At 37.0% G+C, this 19,175-nt stretch overlaps 5 protein-coding genes across 8 annotated transcripts; 2 read left to right on the top strand and 3 right to left on the bottom strand.

The window, feature by feature from the left end:
• Positions 1-61: 61 nt before the first annotated feature.
• Positions 62-3,178, bottom strand: LOC142549830 (cyclic nucleotide-gated ion channel 18). The gene is made up of 6 exons (XM_075659013.1): positions 2,462-3,178; positions 2,160-2,372; positions 1,764-2,077; positions 1,479-1,590; positions 1,131-1,367; positions 62-1,044 (listed from the first exon to the last, which is right to left on the bottom strand). The coding sequence occupies exons 1-6, from the start codon at positions 2,936-2,938 to the stop codon at positions 295-297; spliced, it is 2,103 nt and encodes a 700-aa protein (XP_075515128.1). The 5' UTR covers positions 2,939-3,178; the 3' UTR covers positions 62-294.
• Positions 3,179-4,684: 1,506 nt separating this feature from the next.
• Positions 4,685-9,855, top strand: LOC142549829 (potassium transporter 8-like). Of its 2 annotated transcripts, XM_075659011.1 has the most exons (10): positions 4,685-4,943; positions 5,090-5,145; positions 5,253-5,450; positions 5,543-6,029; positions 6,136-6,189; positions 7,509-7,769; positions 7,870-7,922; positions 8,104-8,227; positions 8,340-8,594; positions 8,674-9,855. In XM_075659011.1, the coding sequence occupies exons 3-10, from the start codon at positions 5,382-5,384 to the stop codon at positions 9,726-9,728; spliced, it is 2,358 nt and encodes a 785-aa protein (XP_075515126.1). In that variant the 5' UTR covers positions 4,685-4,943; positions 5,090-5,145; positions 5,253-5,381; the 3' UTR covers positions 9,729-9,855. The 2 variants fall into 2 exon arrangements, with proteins under 2 accessions (XP_075515126.1, XP_075515127.1); XM_075659012.1 differs by lacking the exon at positions 5,090-5,145.
• Positions 9,856-10,739: 884 nt separating this feature from the next.
• On the bottom strand, positions 10,740-12,518 carry LOC142549828 (RING-H2 finger protein ATL46-like). Of its 3 annotated transcripts, none has more exons than XM_075659008.1 (2): positions 12,310-12,518; positions 10,740-11,981 (listed from the first exon to the last, which is right to left on the bottom strand). In XM_075659008.1, the coding sequence occupies exons 1-2, from the start codon at positions 12,332-12,334 to the stop codon at positions 10,852-10,854; spliced, it is 1,155 nt and encodes a 384-aa protein (XP_075515123.1). In that variant the 5' UTR covers positions 12,335-12,518; the 3' UTR covers positions 10,740-10,851. The 3 variants fall into 3 exon arrangements, with proteins under 3 accessions (XP_075515123.1, XP_075515125.1, XP_075515124.1); XM_075659010.1 differs by having other exon boundaries at positions 10,740-12,000; positions 12,067-12,517; XM_075659009.1 differs by having other exon boundaries at positions 10,740-12,000; positions 12,310-12,517.
• Positions 12,519-14,287: 1,769 nt separating this feature from the next.
• LOC142548296 (putative inactive receptor kinase At2g26730) lies at positions 14,288-15,919 on the bottom strand. The gene is made up of 2 exons (XM_075656607.1): positions 15,042-15,919; positions 14,288-14,946 (listed from the first exon to the last, which is right to left on the bottom strand). Exons 1-2 carry the CDS (start codon positions 15,751-15,753, stop codon positions 14,360-14,362), a joined length of 1,299 nt encoding a protein of 432 aa, XP_075512722.1. The 5' UTR covers positions 15,754-15,919; the 3' UTR covers positions 14,288-14,359.
• A 2,047-nt stretch (positions 15,920-17,966) lies between these two features.
• Positions 17,967-19,037, top strand: LOC142549827 (uncharacterized). Its single transcript, XM_075659007.1, has one exon. The coding sequence runs from the start codon at positions 18,146-18,148 to the stop codon at positions 18,719-18,721; it is 576 nt and encodes a 191-aa protein (XP_075515122.1). The 5' UTR covers positions 17,967-18,145; the 3' UTR covers positions 18,722-19,037.
• The last annotated feature ends 138 nt before the right edge of the window (positions 19,038-19,175 follow it).

Here is a 19,175-nt window from a genome sequence, read left to right as displayed (position 1 = left end):
ATCCTGCGCATATATCGGTTAAGAAACAAAGACAATAATCCTGCAACATATCGGAACTTGGACTAAATATTGTGCTTGAAGAACATAATGTATAATGAAATTTCAAGAAAAGAGAAATGGATGACATGCTGATGTATATGCGAGTCAGGTGATTCTGTAATGAACAATTAAAACTAACATTTGCACCTATTCAATTTACAATACTAAGTTCATAGAGTAGTCCTACCAAGCATCTAATCAATCGTCTCTTTTCGCTCCACTTTTTGGTTCTATCTGTCAAAAAAATTTTTTTAGCTAAACATCCTCGAAGAAATCAGGCTCATCTGGTTTAAACAGTTTCGGCATCTTTAAGCTCGAGGACGCAGGATCAGCAATTTGAACCTTCTGAACACCAGCTCCTCTTTTCGTGTTGGCAGCAAATTTTGAAGCCAAAATTGTGGCTCCTAGATGCCGAGCACTGCTTGGAGTATCAACCGATGAATTGTCAGCACTTCCATTGTCCGAATCTCCGTCTTGGTCGCTGCTGTAATTAGACATATAGTAGAAACTCTCTTGTAGAGCCAACTCCTTCGCTAGCTTCTTTTTCTTGAATCTTCGCCATGCTGCTTGAATAAAACAGGCCCCCCATGTCCTCCACTGATGGGAATAGTACCTAAATGCATGCTGAAGCTTCTTGCTCTGAAGACGTTTAAATTGAAGGGCGACGAATTTAAGGTCTTCTGCTTTTAGTGCGAATGCTTCGACTTCTGTTAGAGTTTTGACGGTTCGGGTTGAAGAAGGAAGGTTTGAGGAATTTGGTACTAGAGCCCAGGTTAGTAATTCTTCCCCACAGAAGTCACCTGGTCGAAGGGTGATTGAATTGAAGAATCCGGAACGTCCACCATTTGTCGTGGAGCTCTCGAGTTGTCCCCTGATGATGAACAACATCACGTTTACCGGATCGTCTTCTCGAACAATGTAGCTGCTTTCTGTACTCAAGGATGAAACTAGACGTTCACATATGGCATCCAGGAGTTGGTCATCCATTTGTGCAAAGAATGGGACCTGCAAAATGGATAAATTAAAGGAGGTTGTTCAAATGATTTGTTAAAATATTTCCAAAAGTTGCAGCTATTTGAAGGATTGCATACTCGGCGAACGAGGTTAAGACATAGATGCCTTTGAATCTCACGCCTAAGATCCACAGGTAAGGACCGTAAGATGGATTCTTCGTGGACTCCTCGTGTCGCGAGCCATTTATACTGATCAAATCTACGAACACGTTCCTGCAAATCTGGAGGCAGTTGCCGATGCCTCATCCATTCTTCAGTGTCCCTTCTCTTAATTCTCCACTCTTCAAGTCTCACCGTCATTGATTGCAAATAAGTCTTCATTAAGGAGAACCAAAGAGACAAAATCGTGTAACTAAACATCAAAATAAGCTTCCAACATGTATGTAATAGTGATGGTGATCTGGTTCAGAGATAAGATATTATTACCTGCATATCTCCAATCAAACGGGCGAACAGAATCAGACCCCCAATGCACAAAACAATACAGAATGTCGTCTCTCCAAGATAAGTGCTAGTCGTCAAATTCTGTCCATATGAACTGCAAACAAGGTTACAAGCTATATCATCTTGAAACAATCTTGAATATAAACATCGAGGCCTTCAATGCATAGATCAGAAAAGATACGGCCTCTAAGTAAGATTCAAACAGATGAGTAAAAGAATATATGAGCTCAAAAGTAGAACCGAAAATTTGTTTCTAGACATTCACACCTCAAATTTCTTAAGCCCCACCAAAGGCAATAAATGTATTTCTCAATGAAAATTGATGAAGCAACTTCGCTAGTAAAAGCATCAGCAAACATCCCAAACTTGAAATCAGAATCATCATTGCTAGCGTCACAACGTGAAAGTACACTAGTCGAATTCAGCCAATACTGTCGCTCAATACCCCCCATTTCAGGACTTTCACAGTCAAGGAATTTCAGATTACACGGTGGGACACTGGTATATTCGTCTTTACACCCTTGATCCCAGCAAGAATGTTGCCGCCCTATCGATGCCAGATACCATGAAGCTCCTAATACCTGAAACCAATGTTGAATCATGAAAAAAGAGGTTTATACGTGAAGTGGAAGGTCGAGGCAATATATGCTTATATATTCTCACATGGCTAGCTAGCATGTACAGAAGCAAATTATAAGCAGCTCCAGCCCAAGCAGTCTTGGCTATAAAACCCGTGGTTTTAATTATCCTCTGATTCAGGGGGAAAATGACAAACAGCCGTGGAACATACTGGATTAGGACAATAAGAGCAAGAGTGTTGTCAGCCTGACCGGTTCCGTTCGTTTTCGTTGCTGGAATTACATACCAGATCACAATCTGAGAAAACCGAGTGTTTTTTTAGTTCGAATGACACTGTAAAAAAGACAATGTGCTCAATTAGCTTCACAAGCAAGTTTGTGAATTACCTGAGGCAGCGGCAGAGTGGCGGTGAGATCAATTATAAAATCAGATTTGAGATACTTCATGGCAATCTCATGGGGATCCATAACAAGCTCCCCACGCCCGAAAACCCGGGAGCTCGGAGCCACAAACGCCATGCGAAACTTCATCAACATGTGTAGAACGTAAAATAAATCGGAAAAGGTTCGAAAATAAGTGATCAAAACAGAAGCTTGGTTATCTGTGGACATACAGACTTGGCCGCCGACGTACGGGAGATAGAAATACAGGGGGTCGATGAAGAGGGAGATGAGACAGGTGATCAAGAATATGTGGTTCCAGAGATTGACAATGTCGCTGTTGGGATCGAGGATTTGGTAGTGCCATAAGATGCTGAGGGAGTTGGGCTCGCCCGAGGCGGCTACGGCGGCGGAATGGTGGTGGGTCAGCGTTCGCCGGAAGTGGCGGAGGTGGGATGCAGGCGTGGTGAATATTCTATTCATCTTCCATGGCGGAGTCCAGATTCTCCGCGAGATGAGTTCAAGAATCGTCGTTTAAACACTATTCTGAATCAGATTGAAATGAAATCGATCAAGAAAGTATGGAGAGAGATTAAGGTTGGGTTTGCAGAAGGAGGCCGGGAGCGTTAGTGACCATCGAGATTTTGGAGGTGCGAATACGAGGAAATCCGACAACTACGGGTTCTGCAATTTAACGTGGAAAACCCCGCATATTCATCTTCTACACCAAAACTCTTATTCGACATATACTAAATAAAAACCAATACTAAATCGTTTTATTTCATTAATTTTTTTTATTACAGTTTAAATGATTATGATTGTTATTATTATTAGCATTGACAATATTAGTATTTAGGTTTAAATTATTTAAACCTAAATATAAGAAAGTTTTTTGTAAAAAAATATAATTAGAATGAGAAGTAAGAATTCTAATTAACATGCTCATATAATGATAATCGATATCATTATTTTTCATAATTACGTAATTGAAGTTGGGTGAGTTTACTCGTCCAAGTTTCCGCGATAAGCTAGAAACATAACAATTTGTCATGATCTACCGCGAAGAGTTCAAATTATGGTGAGAAGGATACACCACAAAGGAATCTTCGATTTAGTTTTAAGTTAAAAATCTGTGTGAGACGATCTCACGGGTCATATTTTGTGAGACAGATTTCTTGTTTGGGTCATGCATGAAAAAATATTACTTTTTATGCTAAGAGCATTACTTTTTATTTGAATATCGGTAGGTTTGACCCGCCTCACAGATAAATATTCGTGAGACCGTCTCACAAGAGACCTACTCTAGTTTTAATTAATCGTAAATGACCGAATATTTGTCGTTTTATCAAAAATATAGTAACGATGCAATTCAAATATTTTAAAACATACACCAACACAAACGTTATGTGTTGATTTCTCTTCTTAATAGAAAAAAAATATTACACCCAACAAATATATTGACCCAACTATTTGGAGAACCGATAGCCGACCCGATCGGTTTCGGGTTACTTTTATCCACTAGTTTCAAGCATATAATGTTTGCATCATAGTTATTAGAGCCAACGTCAAAAATTGATTTGCATGCATTAAATATGTAATTAAGTAAGATTAATGCATATTGATTTATACATTTAAAGACTGATTGTTTGTTGAACAATAGCATAATCCGGATTCTTTGGAGATCCATGCAAACTCCTGGAGATTCATTTCATTATATGCCTGCAAATTTCAACGATTTAAAATATATATTTTCTCGATATTATATAAATGAATGACTCCAATATATAATTTTTGAATCGGTCTAAGATTATATATAAAGATGTATTACATATATAATATAAGATTAATATAATAATATAGCTAATTGGACAATTAACTGTCAATCGCTATGTTAATTATTGAGCGATAGATAATTGAAACTAACAATACTTATTATTTATATGAAAAATATTATTTTTTTATTGTAAATATAGAATGAATTTATTTGTCTGTCTAACATATATAGATCTGAAAGACCGTATCACACTATACTTATTAAATAATTTTTTAGAAAATAATTGATGTTCCAAACTAAACCAAATTCACAGCATAGTGATGTTTGGACCACAGTTCAATTCTCCACTGTGGATATGGTTTAACAACTTTAACCATTTTCTGTATGTATTTTTATGTTGAATTGATGTAACAGAATATTGTAAATGGGCCGGTGCAGGGCTGACTGAGGGAATAATATTCCATGGTTCTACTATTTTGATTTTCGTGTCACCAATATTAATCGATTTTTTTAGATATCGAACTGTTCGATTTCGAATATGTGATTTGGGACGTTGTGTGTCACCAATATTAACCATAATCTTCCATAAATACTTGCATTTCGAGTGCGAGTGATTTGAGCCGTCTGAAGTAGTAAGCATCTAATCATGGAAGAAAACAAAGGATTTGCCGACTGATAAAGACCCGTCGATCAAGCGCGCACACTCTTCACACAGTGGGTTCACTCAGTAGCTTAATATATTTTTTTAATGGGTGTAACCATTTAAATCCACTTTGTTTTTTTTTTCTGAATCTGAACATTTGTTTAATTGATCCAATGGAGTTGCGTTTCTTGATCTGCGGTGATTTTTTTGTGGGTAGGACCGATGTATGTGCAGCAAGATCAGCTATATAGAGTGGCCATTCAAACGACACATGTCACTATGAGTTTCTTCTTTCTTTTGCTTTCCACAAAACACGTCGTGTTAGGCACAAATGTTCAGCACAACTTCCTAACAGTCTTTTATTTGGTGTCATCTTGTAGATTTTCGTTTTGTACCCATGATAAGAACGGCGCCTTTACTTTTTTATTGGAGCATTCTTGGTATAAAGGCTGGCTTATAGTGCTTGCTCAAATGGGTAACCCATACCTGCTTTCGGATACCAGCCAAGAATGATTTCCCATGATTCGTATACGCCTGTGATGGATATTGAAGGCTGGAACCCTAACAATGTTATAAAGGTGAGAGCTTTGTGCCAAAGAAATATCGATATTTTTTTACTAGTATTTTGGTAGTTGGTGATTTGTCGCCTGCTGTTTAATTTTTGTTACAGAAAGAATCTTGGAGGGCTGTGCTGACCTTAGCTTATCAGAGTTTGGGTGTTGTTTATGGGGATTTAAGCACTTCACCTTTGTATGTATACAAAAGTACTTTTGCGGAGGACATCAAACATTCAGAGTCTAATGAGGAAATATATGGGGTTTTATCTTTCGTATTCTGGACTTTGACTCTGATTCCTCTTCTTAAGTATGTGTTCATAGTACTTAGAGCTGATGATAATGGTGAAGGTGGGACTTTTGCTTTGTATTCATTGCTGTGCCGCCATGCCCGGGTGAGCACTTTGCCAAATGGGCAGCTTGCTGATGAGGAATTATATGAGTATAGAAAAAATGGAATTGCATCAGGTAATAAAGGTTTTGGCTTAAGCTTGAAATCGACATTGGAAAAGCATAGATTGCTGCAAAGGATATTACTCACTTTGGCTTTGATTGGGACTTGTATGGTGATTGGGGATGGAGTTCTTACACCAGCTATTTCTGGTATGAAATGGCTTCTTTTTGGTTGTGGTCACTGTAAATTTGGAGAAATTGAAATGTTGGAACTTAGAACTAAGAATTAACTCATATTTCTGTTGTTTATGCTCAGTATTTTCTGCTGTGTCCGGATTAGAGCTTGTTGTGTCAAAGCATCATCACCAATGTAAGTTTCGTATGAATTTTGATTTGTCATTTTTACGTGTTAGAATTGTTTTTCTTAGTTTTGAAGAAGATGGGGTATTCTTTTTTCTGTCCACAAGCCAAAAAATTCAATTGTTTGCCCAATCTTGTCTTTCATCATTTTTTTGGTGATGACTGAATTATTAAAAATATGAAAACTCATGTCATCACGAATCTTGAATTTGTCAAAATGGCTTGTCTTCAGCTCATTATTGGTGCTTGGATTTCTGCATTGTTGCATTGTGAACAAAGTGCGGTGATTGGGATAGGCAAAGTGGAACTTTTTAAATCGAGGAAATAAATATATGCTTGGTTTTGAATTATTGATTGGATACAAATTCTAGGCCTCAAAGACATTGATGTTTGAATGCTCAAGATGTTCCAACCTCCAATTTTAATCTCCAAAAATAAATTTATTCTCATAGCTTAGTGTATTTCGTGGACAAAAAATTCCACCAAATTGTGCTGAAAAGTCATTATTGTGGGGGCATTTCGTGCATAAGGACTAACTTCTTGCTTTAATCAAATAAAGATTAACATGATTTATATTGAAGTAAAGTCAGGCCGCCTTCTTCTTGATTGTGGCGGACCATATCGCTGGATTCTGACGACGAGATGCAAGTTAAAGTAAAATAAGTTGTATTTAGTGTAAAGTAATCACTTACGAACAATAAAAGACAATGGAGTTTAATGATTTTCTACTGAAAATGTGATGTTGTAGAGAGAAGAGAACATATAGTGGTTGAAATTTAAGAAATTTAGTTGAAAAATTAAGTGTGATATGTTAAGATGCAGTATTTTTATGGTCATATGATCTTCTGTTCTCTCGACATCTCCATTAGTGATACGATTCCCGCTGGACCTGGGCTTATCTACAGTTGCATATATGACCTGTTACCAAAGTATTATCTACTTACGCTGAATTACTCCTCCACTCAATTCAGATTTGTCATGGCTTAATGCTTTATAGATTAACGACTCCTCGAAAAGTAATACTGTTGCTTCTGAAAGGAAGGGAATGAAAATGGGAGTTTTGCCTGTTTGTTTTTCTTGTGAGGGAAAAAAATCTAATCTCGATGCCGTCTATCATTGCTTTATCAGCAGTAGAGCGTAGTACCAAAAAGTTGGCATTCAGATTTACCATTTTTTGGAGAACCATTATTAGGTGCCCAGATATTATTAGTTGTCAGCTAATGTAGCTATGGGCCATGGTTTCTCTATTCATGTCCTGATTTTTTTGTCTATTAAGTTGTTAGGAAATGGCTAATGTATTTTTTTCCTTAAATTTTTCATGTTTCACAGATATCGAAGTCCCTGTTGCTTGTATAATACTGGTTTTCTTATTTTATCTGCAACACTATGGAACCCACCGAATAGGATTTCTGTTTGCTCCAATCGTGATTACTTGGCTATTCTGCATCAGTGCCATTGGAGTGTATAATATATTCCACTGGAATCCGAATGTTTACCAGGCACTCTCTCCTTACTACATGTATAAATTCTTGAAGAAGACTCGAAAAGGAGGCTGGATGTCCTTGGGTGGGATATTGTTGTGCATAACAGGTTATTAGAGCTTATAATGCTATTTATTTCTGCTTAAAAGTATCCTTATAGTTTCTTCCTTCTCATTTAAATCTCATTTAGATGTGATGTATATTTTCAGGTTCGGAGGCCATGTTTGCTGATCTTGGACATTTTTCGCAGCTGTCCATCAAGGTGAGTGAATTTTTACTTTTCTTTTTATTATTCGAGTTTCTGATTCTCTGTCAGATTATAGACTATATAAGAGATACGACCCGCCTTTCATGTAATATATCATCGAGTCTGATTAAATTTGACTCATTTGTTGCAAAGTCTTTACTGGTTCGACTTTGACTAAACAACTGCCTTATTGCAGATAGCTTTTAGCTTTGTGGTTTATCCATCCTTAATCCTTGCTTACATGGGACAAGCCGCTTATTTATCCAAACATCATGTAATCGAGAGTTACTACCGAATTGGTTTCTATGAATCTGTACCTGGTATGTAAAGTTTATATGTCAAATGTCATTTCATCTTTATGAGTAGTATCCAAGATAAGTGAACTTTTTTTGAATTTTGCGGCTAAAACCATACCCTCCTCTTGTCAAGCAGAAAATATTCGATGGCCTGTCCTCGCAATTGCAATACTTGCTGCTGTTGTGGGAAGCCAAGCCATCATCACTGGGACGTTTTCCATCATTAAGCAATGCTCTGCTTTGGGTTGTTTTCCAAGGGTCAGAATAATACACACGTCGTCTAAGATATATGGGCAGATTTACATTCCAGCTATCAACTGGACTTTAATGCTTCTCGGATTGGCTGTGACCATTGGCTTCAGAGACACAAAACACATTAGCAATGCATCAGGTAATATCTACGCTGAAATGACATAATTGTTTATGACAGCAAGAATAAATTTCTTATTGTTCCCTGTTGGTCTAACCAGGTTTGGCTGTTATAACTGTTATGTTGGTAACCACATCTCTTATGTCTCTCGTCATCGTCTTGTGCTGGAATAGAAATGCTGTTTTTGCCATTTCTTTCATATTCTTCTTTGGTTCCATCGAAGCCCTCTACTTCTCAGCTTCTCTCATCAAGTTTCGTGAAGGAGCTTGGGTTCCGATTGCACTCTCATTTATCTTTCTAGCAATAATGTACATTTGGCATTACGGCACGTTTAAAAAGTACGAGTTTGACCTTCACAACAAAGTTTCCATCGACTGGCTCCTCGGTTTGAGTCCCAATCTTGGGATTGTACGGGTCCGAGGCATTGGCCTCATACATACAGAACTTGTTTCTGGAGTTCCAGCTATCTTCTCCCATTTCGTGACTAATCTCCCAGCTTTTCACCAGATTCTAGTCCTGTTCTGTGTAAAATATGTCCCAGTTCCTCATGTGAGACCCGAGGAGAGATTTCTTGTTGGAAGAATCGGGCCCAAAGGGTACCGAGTTTATAGATGCATAGCCCGTTATGGATACCGTGATTCGCTCACAGATGATGTGGAGTTTGAAAGGGACCTTGTTTGTAGCATAGCAGAATTCATCCGTTCGGAGGGGAAAGAGTGGGACAGTCCGTCGGACAAAAATCTAGAAAACGAAGAGAAGATGACAGTCATTGGGACTACGTCAACACATACAAACGGCATCAAAATGTTGGAAAATGACGAAAAATTATCTGATATAGCCAGCGTTATGGAGCTAGGGGAAATTCATGCACCCGATATTCCAAGAAAAAGGGTAAGATTCCTCCTACCTGAAAGCCCACAAATCGATTCAGAAGCCCAAGCAGAGCTACGAGAACTGATGGAAGCAAGAGAGGCGGGGATGGCGTTTATATTAGGCCATTGTTACGTGAAGGCGAAGTCCGGTTCTAGTCTGATAAAGAGGGTGGCGATCAATGTGGGGTATGATTTCTTGAGAAGGAACAGTGCATCACCAACATATGCACTGAATTTGCCTCGTGCATCAACTTTAGAGGTGGGAATGATTTACCTTGTCTAGTTTTGAATAAGAAAATAGTTCTTGTAAATTAATATTGTAAAGCAAATGGGGACTGGACACAGGCCTGTATGTTTTTACTTGGTCCTCAATAATTTATGGTACTATTACATACACCAAAGTTTCTCTCTTTTTAAGAATAAGTAAAATTAGTATAACTAAAACAAAACAACACTACTGTGACACTATTTTACACAATGGTGACACTGTCATAATACTAGAAAAACACTTTATGTACGGTAATATCACAATCAAACACATTATAACATCATTATTATGAAGCTATTTCAACTACAAAAGTATATATAATAAAATAAATAATATTTAAGCTGGAAATATGTATGGTTGGAAATGCTTTCTCCCAGTTGAAACCGTACAAAAGTTTGAGCATTATTTATTGAAAAATAAAGATAACTTAATTATTTTTAAACTTCAAATATCGTGAAGTTAGAGTAAAAATGCTGCATAATATAAGAATATTGCATCTCATTTTTCGTCATTCCATTTGAGACTGAAGTAAGTGATGGATTGTGATGCAACGATGAGCGAAACTTTTTAGCTGTCCGTGATGGTGACGTGTTTGGTTCAAACCATTAGACCCATCGCGGTCAATCTCAAACTTGCTTTTGAAACAAAGTCGCCACCTTTATGAAAAGGGAAATATATTGTTCAAAAAAAGAAAGGGAAAAATATATATCATTAATTATAATGCTGATTTCAAAAATATCTTTATCAGATATCACCAAGTGAACAAAAAGACACAATTAAACCATCAAAACTCAGTTATTGTCAGACTTCAATTTTTAATTAATAATTCAAAAACTCGTAATGAAATTAGAGGTTTTGTTTTTACTACTTACGAAGAAATGCACATCATGAAATACGTAACCAAGAACCGGATGACTCGGATCCGTTACCTGGATTGTGGATTTGAAATTGTTCTAAAACAAAGAATTCGAGGCATCGAGACGAGCAAACGCCATGCCTCCAAATGGTCAAGAGTGAGGAAGGAAATTGTTTCCAAAGAAAAGTTGCATCCATCATATGAATTTATAATCTTCACAAATGATCATTTTAAGAACAAACAAAAACTAACACTACGTAAAAAAGAAAGGCAGAAAAGCATTCAGATGGCTTCTGTTCTATGCATCCATGATAAGTCCGAGTTCGGAGAAGATGGATTCTCAGTGTGGCTACCTGAAGAAATCCCAAACTTCCCCTTCTTTGACCACAGCCAAATCTTTGACACGGAATAGCTATCAGTCTTCGTACCGATACAAATACTCTTCTCCACTGCATTCCCATTAGCTGATGAATTAGAAACTTGCTCCATCTCTTTGACAAGCTTCAAATTGCGACCAGTTTGGTCACGACTCAAGGACACTCTAAGGTTAGCATCATCGACAATGTAATGATACGAACCCAGAGAATAGCATCTTCTAGCATCCAATTTACTACTGCTACTGTTACTGGTCTCTCCTCCTACCTCCCCCTCTTCAACGCCATTCAGTTTCCGGAATTTACCGAGTCTAACAGGAAAACGCCCTCTCACCGTAGCCACTTCGTCGATTTCCATTCTCTTTCGAGTAGATGAGTACCCATTCGCTCCATAAACCGGATATCCATCTTCTTCCCGAAAACCATCATACTCGAAAATGGGATTTTCAATGGAGAATCCAGGATTGAAAAGGGTCATCCTACAGAGGGGACATGTTGAGTTTGACAGGAGCCATGTATCAATACAGTTGATATGAAAGGCGTGGCTACAAGTAGGAAGCAATCTCAATTGGTCAGTCTCAGTAAATTCGCATAAACAAACAGCACAATCAAAGGGTTCTAGGGCACCCACAATCTCCTTATACGAAAACACGGGCAACCCATCAATATATGCTTGATCTAGACCGGAATCCTGTAAATGAAAGAGCTGTTGCAGCTGCCTTTGAAGGGCATCAGGAGTAGAAGCATCAAGATTTCTATTAGACAGAGAGGATGAATGGTTCTTGGTGAGAAATCTAACAAGCAAGTGGAGAAGACCAGATATGAAAAACAGAATAGCTAAAATAACTATAATAAAGAGAACAGCAGGACTAATTTTTGATGAAGATGGAGAAGGGCTGGATTCTTTATGGAAATTACTGCTGACACCATATGCAGCGGGAGGTGAGGGGAAAAGGGGGTCGTTCTGACTGATTTGATGCTGGATCCATGAAACTTTTACATGGGCATGCCCCAAAAACCACCTATTCCCTTGTATTTCTGTCATTGAACAAATCATCTGAAAACAAAATCATATACCAAGTCGGTTCATTTTAGGAACAAGACACCAGTAGGATTAACTCACTTATTTCTCTCTTCCACTTCCCAGCAGAAGGGAAACCGGTGCTTCAAAAACCCCAAAAGCAGAACAGAGAAAAACATATAAGCACAAAATCTCGGATTTACGCAGAAAAAAGACTGATACATAAGGTTGAAGCAAGCATGAGGTTCAAGTACTGCTCAAGAACGAACAAATTCAACTTGTTTGGTTCAACGATATTAAAGATGATAACACCAAAATCTTTACAAAGATCGAGTCTTTACCAACCTTGACACTGCAGAAGCCGACCCATCAATGTATATTAATCTAGTAACATGGACCCCTTCTTGCAGCTTCAGCAAAACCCTAAAAAGGACAACTTTTTTTGTTTGAAATTCGGAATCTTACGACCATCTTTTAGTATTATATGTTGTATAATATTACGGAGAATAGGGGAAATTTAATGGGAAAACTATAACGTTCTTCCCAACTCAATAACACACATTTATTTACGTCTGAACAAACGTATTTATATACAAAAAGTAATAAGAATAAATATAAACTTGGTCTCGGTATTCATGTATTTTATACATAGTAAATACAGTACACATCTTTCCTAGGAAAACACGTTATAAATACCACTATTATTTTATAATTATAAAGTCAAATAGAAAGCACGGGCATCAGAGGGGAGTGTATATGAATGTAAACGATCCAAACCAAACCAAACAGTATCAGGCTTGAGCTTGGTTAGTTTAAACTGTTTGAGGCTCGAGCTCGAGCTCGATTCGAGCTTCTATTATCAGGCTCGAGCTTGGTTTGTATTGAAATTACTGAGCTCGTTAAAAGCTCGAGCTCGGCTCGTTAAAAGCTCGTTTAACATGTTAATCAAGTCAGGCTCGAGCTCGGCTCGTTAAAAGCTCGTTTAGCATGTTAATCAAGCCAGGCTCGAGCTTGATTCATTAATAGCTCGTTTAACATGTTTAACAAGCCTGACTTGAACTCGTCTCGTTTTCGAGCTCGATAAGCATAGAATTGAGCTCGAGTTTGAGTTTGAATCGAGCTTGTTAAAAATTAAATATATCTATAAACTAATTTTAAATCAGACATAAAATTGTAAATTCATTCATAAATAACCAAAACGACACAAATAAGAGCAAAAAAACATAAATAAGTATATTATTGAACATTCCAAAATCATGTTTGCGAGCCACCTAAACGAGCCGAGCTCGAGCTCGAGCTCACGAGCCTATTATCAAACATGTTTGCGAGCTCACGAGCTGAATATCCTTAGGCTTGAGCTTGGTTTGATTAAATTTTCGAGCTCAAAATCGAGCTTGGGTTTGGTTTGATATGATTAACAAACAAACTCAAACGAGCTTTTTATCGAGCCGAGCTTCGAATAGCTCGCAAACTGTTTGGTTCATTTACATCCTAGGAGTGTAACCCGGTTGCTGTCTGTATCACTGCCTTAGTCTTGACTACATCCATCCACACAGGTTTAATCAATGTTTATTGGAAATCGAAACTACTTATCTTAAAAAAATAATTCAATCGATTCTTAAAAAATATTTCAACCGGTTGGATCGTTAACTAAACGGTAGGATGAATCGGTCCAATCAAAAAACGGTTATATTATATAAGATAATAATATAATATATTAAATAATATATTTAAAATTATAAAGATGTTATATGTGTATATAAATAAAAATAATAATAATAATAATATTTATCAAAATTTAAAATTTGAAAAACATAAATATAATCAAATATAATTATTATATTTATATTTTAAAAGTAAAAATAAATCAAAACATGCTCTAATACTACTACATATGTAGCGTAGATGACGGAACCCAAACCCAACCCATTAAAAAAATTATTAGTCATCCTTGAATATAATGCATGGATATGTTATAGATATAATAATACAGTTATTTTAATTTAAATAAAATCAAAACAATTCTTACAGTTAAACTAAGCTTAATTTTGTAACTAAAGAAAACTGAAACCATTTTTTTTAATGGTCATTTCAGCTAAATTAACTTCCTGACTTGAAGTGGCTCAGATATTTGGGTTATTTTATTCAAATGGCTATAAAATACACGTCCAAAGAGTGCAAACAAATGTTGAAAAAAGTAAAAATGAAACCTATATTCCAAATGCTTCATGGTATCAACTCTTTTTTCTGGTTGATATATATATATATATATATAAAAGAAAATGTGGTCGTGACACTGAAAAAGTAATTACTAAGTTGTTTTTTAAGAAATAAAATTTACAGTTATAAATATGGCTCTTAAATGTTTTTTAAAAAATTCTATATGATCTTGTGCTTAGACATCGATGAATGACTTAGTAATAGATAATTCAGAAACGTCCATTGATTTATCCTCGTCCTCTCTAATCATACTAATCATCAACGCCACTTGATTCATGCTAGGCCTCGCCTCAGGGGACTTGTTAACGCATTTAATCGCGACCTGCAACATGTTAACCATCCTTTCCTCGCTAGCCCCCTCGCGTACCAAGTTCCTGTCGAACACCTCCACCGTCCATTCCTCCCTAACGACTGCGAGAACCCAACTCGCGAGGTCTATTCCATCGTTCAAAACATGTCGTCCTGTCAGCAGTTCCAGAAGAATCACACCGAAAGCGTACGTGTCCGCCTTAAAGAGCATGTAGTTGCCTTCTTCGTGACCTCGAGTACTGGTGTTACTAGCCTGCAGGTTTACAAGCATTAGGCCATACTCGCTGATGCATGGCTCCATGTTATTGTTCAGCAAAATGTTTGATGATTTCAAATTTCCATGTGGGATTCTTTCATTCTTCAGTTCATCATGCACGAAGGCTAATGCATCAGCTATCGCGGCAGCAACGGCGAGCCTGCTGCTCCAATCTAATTGTTGCCTGTTATGATTTCCTGCATCAAAGCCACGAAATAAGAAAATCAATTGTTCAGATCAAGATTTGTCAGATTCATGCTTTGTACTTCAAAACTTTAGCAGAAATAATTACCATCATCGTGGAGTAGCCTGAAAAGGCTTCCATTCTGTTGATACTCGTAAACCAGAAGCTTCTCCTGTCTGGAGCTGTAGAATGCAATGACAGGCAAAACATGAGGATGCTTCACTTGATTCAGCCTTCTCATTCTCTGCTTGAAATCATTGCTAGAAATGGCCCAATCCTTGATCCTCTTCACAGCAAGGCTCGTCCCCTGTGGCCCACACGCGACCTTGTAGACACTACCGTGGCTTCCTCTCCCTAGCAGCTCAGCTGGGGCCTTGAGTAGGTCTTCGAATTTCAGCCCGTTCACCTCAGGGCTCGTGAGAACTATCAAGGACGAAGAAACCATGGCAGTTTCGGTTGAAGCGTGCGAGATATCAGTTTTGCTGACCCCTCCTGCCTTCAACTCTACAGTGGAGAAACTGGGCTTGGTGATGCTTTCATCAATAATGGCTACTACCTTGTTATCTGCATCGATTTTCTCTTTTTTTGTCTTGCCTCTTTTGTATAGCCAAAGAAGCACGATGAATAAGACCGCTAGACCTATGAGGAAATAGCCCGCGAACATGAGAATCTGATCAGTAGAAACACCATCTCTATCAGATTTTTGCTGATCATCAGATTTTGCCGATTTCAAGAGAAACGTTGAAACAGCGCAAGCCCAGATCAAGATTCGCTTCATGCTGTATGAAATATAATCGAACAAGAAAAAGGTTTCGAACATGAAAAACCGCAACAAGAATATCAGATGGATGTGTTCTTGCACAAGGAGGAAAATTCCTAAGTTGAAATGATCACCGCGCTTTTTATAATGCTCATGGACGGAGATTTCGATAAGTTCGTGTATCCTTGTGGAAACATCGACAAAGTCAAGTAATGAGCCACTTAGATTAATTTAGGACCAACCATCTGCGTGCCGGCCGGCCCCTGGATTCAATTTGTGATAATTTTAAACCCAAAGAATTCTAGAACTCTCTCGGCTGGAATTTGAAAAGACACCCTTTTTTGTTTTTGCCTCATTGCTGGCATGAGCAGAATGTATAGTGATGTATGCATGCAGAATGAAAACATACGAGCAAGACAAATTCATGACAGGAACTTGAAATTGACCATTCCAGTTTTGTATATACTCATGTTATCAAGGCCATAGAGCCGACAAGTTAGCTGATGTTGTGCGGTAGATTGGTTGAATTGGGTGGGCAACCTATCGAGAAGATAGGTGTACTTTTCCTGTAAATTTTTTTAACTTTATGGGATGAACCTGACCTGACTTGTGGGATGAGCCCGAGTGACATGACATGGCATGACCTGATGAGATGAACTTGTCGGGTCTGATGAGATGAGCGATAACCTGGCCTGCTCTGACTTGACCTGGTGGGATGAAAAGGCCTGACCTGGTCTGACCAATGAATACCTTTGACCGAATAGGATCAGTTTGAGTCAAACGAATCTTTACACACTCAACAAAAAAATAACAAAAATATTAGATAGTTCAATTTAGTCAAATTTAAAAAAATTTGATACATAGATCTCATTTATTTGTGGTTAAATCTGGACCATGAATTTACACATGGAGGCACTGTCCCCACACACAAGGTGAAATATTCCGTTTTGGAGACTAGCCAGCAATCTTAGTCATTTGCTCACATTTAACAATGCAAAATGTTTGGAATAATTCATAATGAAACGGCACAAATAATGTTTTCTCAAGTCCAACAACTTCTTAGTACTTTTAATAAATATTTCTTTATCTTTATAAATTAATTTAAATAAATTATAAATATTGATTTAAATTTTAATAATTAATTAATAAAAACAAATAACTAATTCAATCGATAATGTATGTACGAGAATATTTACGTGCTTGTAACTAGTTATTTATTATAGATGATGATGATGATTTATTTAATTTATTTTAGAAAAATGGATATCAAACGAGTGGACCCAAATTTTTAACTTTTTAAATTCAAAATTTTTTGAAAAACATTTTAACTCAATTTTACCCTCTATGATTAAGAAATTTTTTTTAATAATATTAAAAATACAACAAATATATTGTACATTAATATTTATAATTATTATATCGTGATATTTTTACTATTATTTTATGAAATTCTGTATTGAGTTTCAATCTGAGTCTTCACTAGATTTTGATAAATTAATTTTTTGTATCGAATTTTTTTGTTGTACAAATATTATTTTACGTATAGCATGACTCAGAAAAATCGTATGTATTTCAAATTTAACATTTTAATGTTATATAAATATTTCGAAAATTTTAAAATGAGCATCCATTATATTTCATTTAAATTCAATAGTTTTTAGATATTTTGATGTTAAATTATATTTCATCCTGACCTACTCAATCGGAAATCTCAATCGGAAATTGGCCTGTATTTTTTCCTTGTGAAGGGGCTTTTCTTGAACTCTTTATTCCTTGCGTCCCTTTCGGAATTGAAACTCTAACGTCTAACCGGAGTGTTTTTCACGTGCCCTTTCCTCCTCCATATCCTTATTTCCATTATGTTTTTGTTAGTATTTCGCTTTTGGCAACCTAGCAATGGAATGGCTTTCTTTAAGATTGAGCCACTTTCAGAGATTATGTTTAAATAATTGTTGTACTCTTTTTCTAAAAAAAAATTGGAATATGTTTGTGGATTTATTTTTCAAAGTGATGTGGATTTAGTTTTATTTTTTCTATTATATTATTTACTTACGTGGACTTTGAAAAGGCCATCAAAAATCAAAAACCCCAATTCAAATTACAGCTCAGCATTCCGGCCGCCAGCTATGCATTTTTCGGAGGAATATTTCAATTTTGGGAGAAAAGAACTGAAAATGAAAAATATTATAAATTACTGCACTAAGAACGTAAATTGTCTCATAACAAGACTAAAATTAGAAAAATTGCAAATTACAGTAGTACTGTGATTTGTCCGTTAGATCTTAGTTCTTGTTGTTGCGTGTGGATTTTATGCTTATTTCTCACCGTTTTAGTGCAGTATTTTTTCTTTTGGTTGGATTTGGGGGTTTCTTTATTCAACATGTTCTTGCTTGTTTCTTGATTTTTTGATATCGGATTCGTGATTTTCTTGATTCTTTACTTGTTTTTTTAAATGCCCAACTTAGAGACAATGTCACAAGGCTACTCGATTGAGCTGTACTTTGATCCTGCACTTGAGAATCAGGTTTTAAAGGCGTGGAATGTGTTGGCTCGACGGCAGATGAACACTCATCTGATCGAGATCGAATCAAGGCCTCACATTACCTTGTTTTCGAGCCCTTTTGTTGACATTGCTAAACTTGAGAATGTGCTGAGAAATTTTTGTCTGAAGCAAGAACCTCTGTCTCTGTCCTTCTCTTCAGTTGGAAGCCTCCCAATCGAAAACAACGTGCTTTTCCTTGGAGCAACTCCTACTTTGTCTCTTCTTCAATTTCACTCACAGTTGTGTGACTCCCTGAAGAAAGAAGGCATTGAACTTGGGGCGGAGTACTGTCCGGATACGTGGATTCCTTACTGTTCGGTGGCTGAAGAAGTGCCAAAGACGCGTGTCGCTGAGGCGTTTACGATTTTACGTGAGTTGAAATTGCCAGTTAGTGGGTACGGGATGGATATTTCGTTGGTCGAGCACCCACCCGTTCGTGAGCTCTTCTCCTTTTCGTTGGGTATGCTTCAGATAAGTGAGATCTAAGGCAAGCCCCTCTGGTAATGTTTGGCCGGGGCATGTTCTTTTGATATTTATACATGTATGCTTATAAAAACTGGTTTCTAGATTGTAAGGCTGGAGATTATAAGTGAGATCTAAGTTTATAAAATTGTTTATATTTGTTCTGTATGTGTTTGTGTCCTAAAGAAATGTGTAAATAATATATGATTCTACATTCTTTCTGAGTTGTCTTAATCCTGGAGATCGATGGCTTATTATACTGGATTGTGTGGAAGCAGATATTTTATGCCCTTTTTGGTTAGGTGGAGCAAGATATTTGTGTTCTTTATAGAATGTTTCTGCCGGAACATTTATCATCTGCATGGAAATGCTGACAAAAGTACATCGTGTAATTTGCCAAGGCATTTGGTACCAATTCAGACGTGTTTTGATTGTTTTCTATTTTGTAATCTTTTGTGCTGATTTTAGTTTCATGCCA

The sequence above is a fragment of the Primulina tabacum genome, chromosome 6 (assembly GCF_025594145.1).
Source record: "Primulina tabacum isolate GXHZ01 chromosome 6, ASM2559414v2, whole genome shotgun sequence".
Classification (NCBI taxonomy): Eukaryota; Viridiplantae; Streptophyta; class Magnoliopsida; order Lamiales; family Gesneriaceae; genus Primulina; species Primulina tabacum.
The sequence above is the reverse complement of the archived record's forward strand: the minus strand, read 5'-3'. Positions and strand labels throughout refer to the sequence as shown.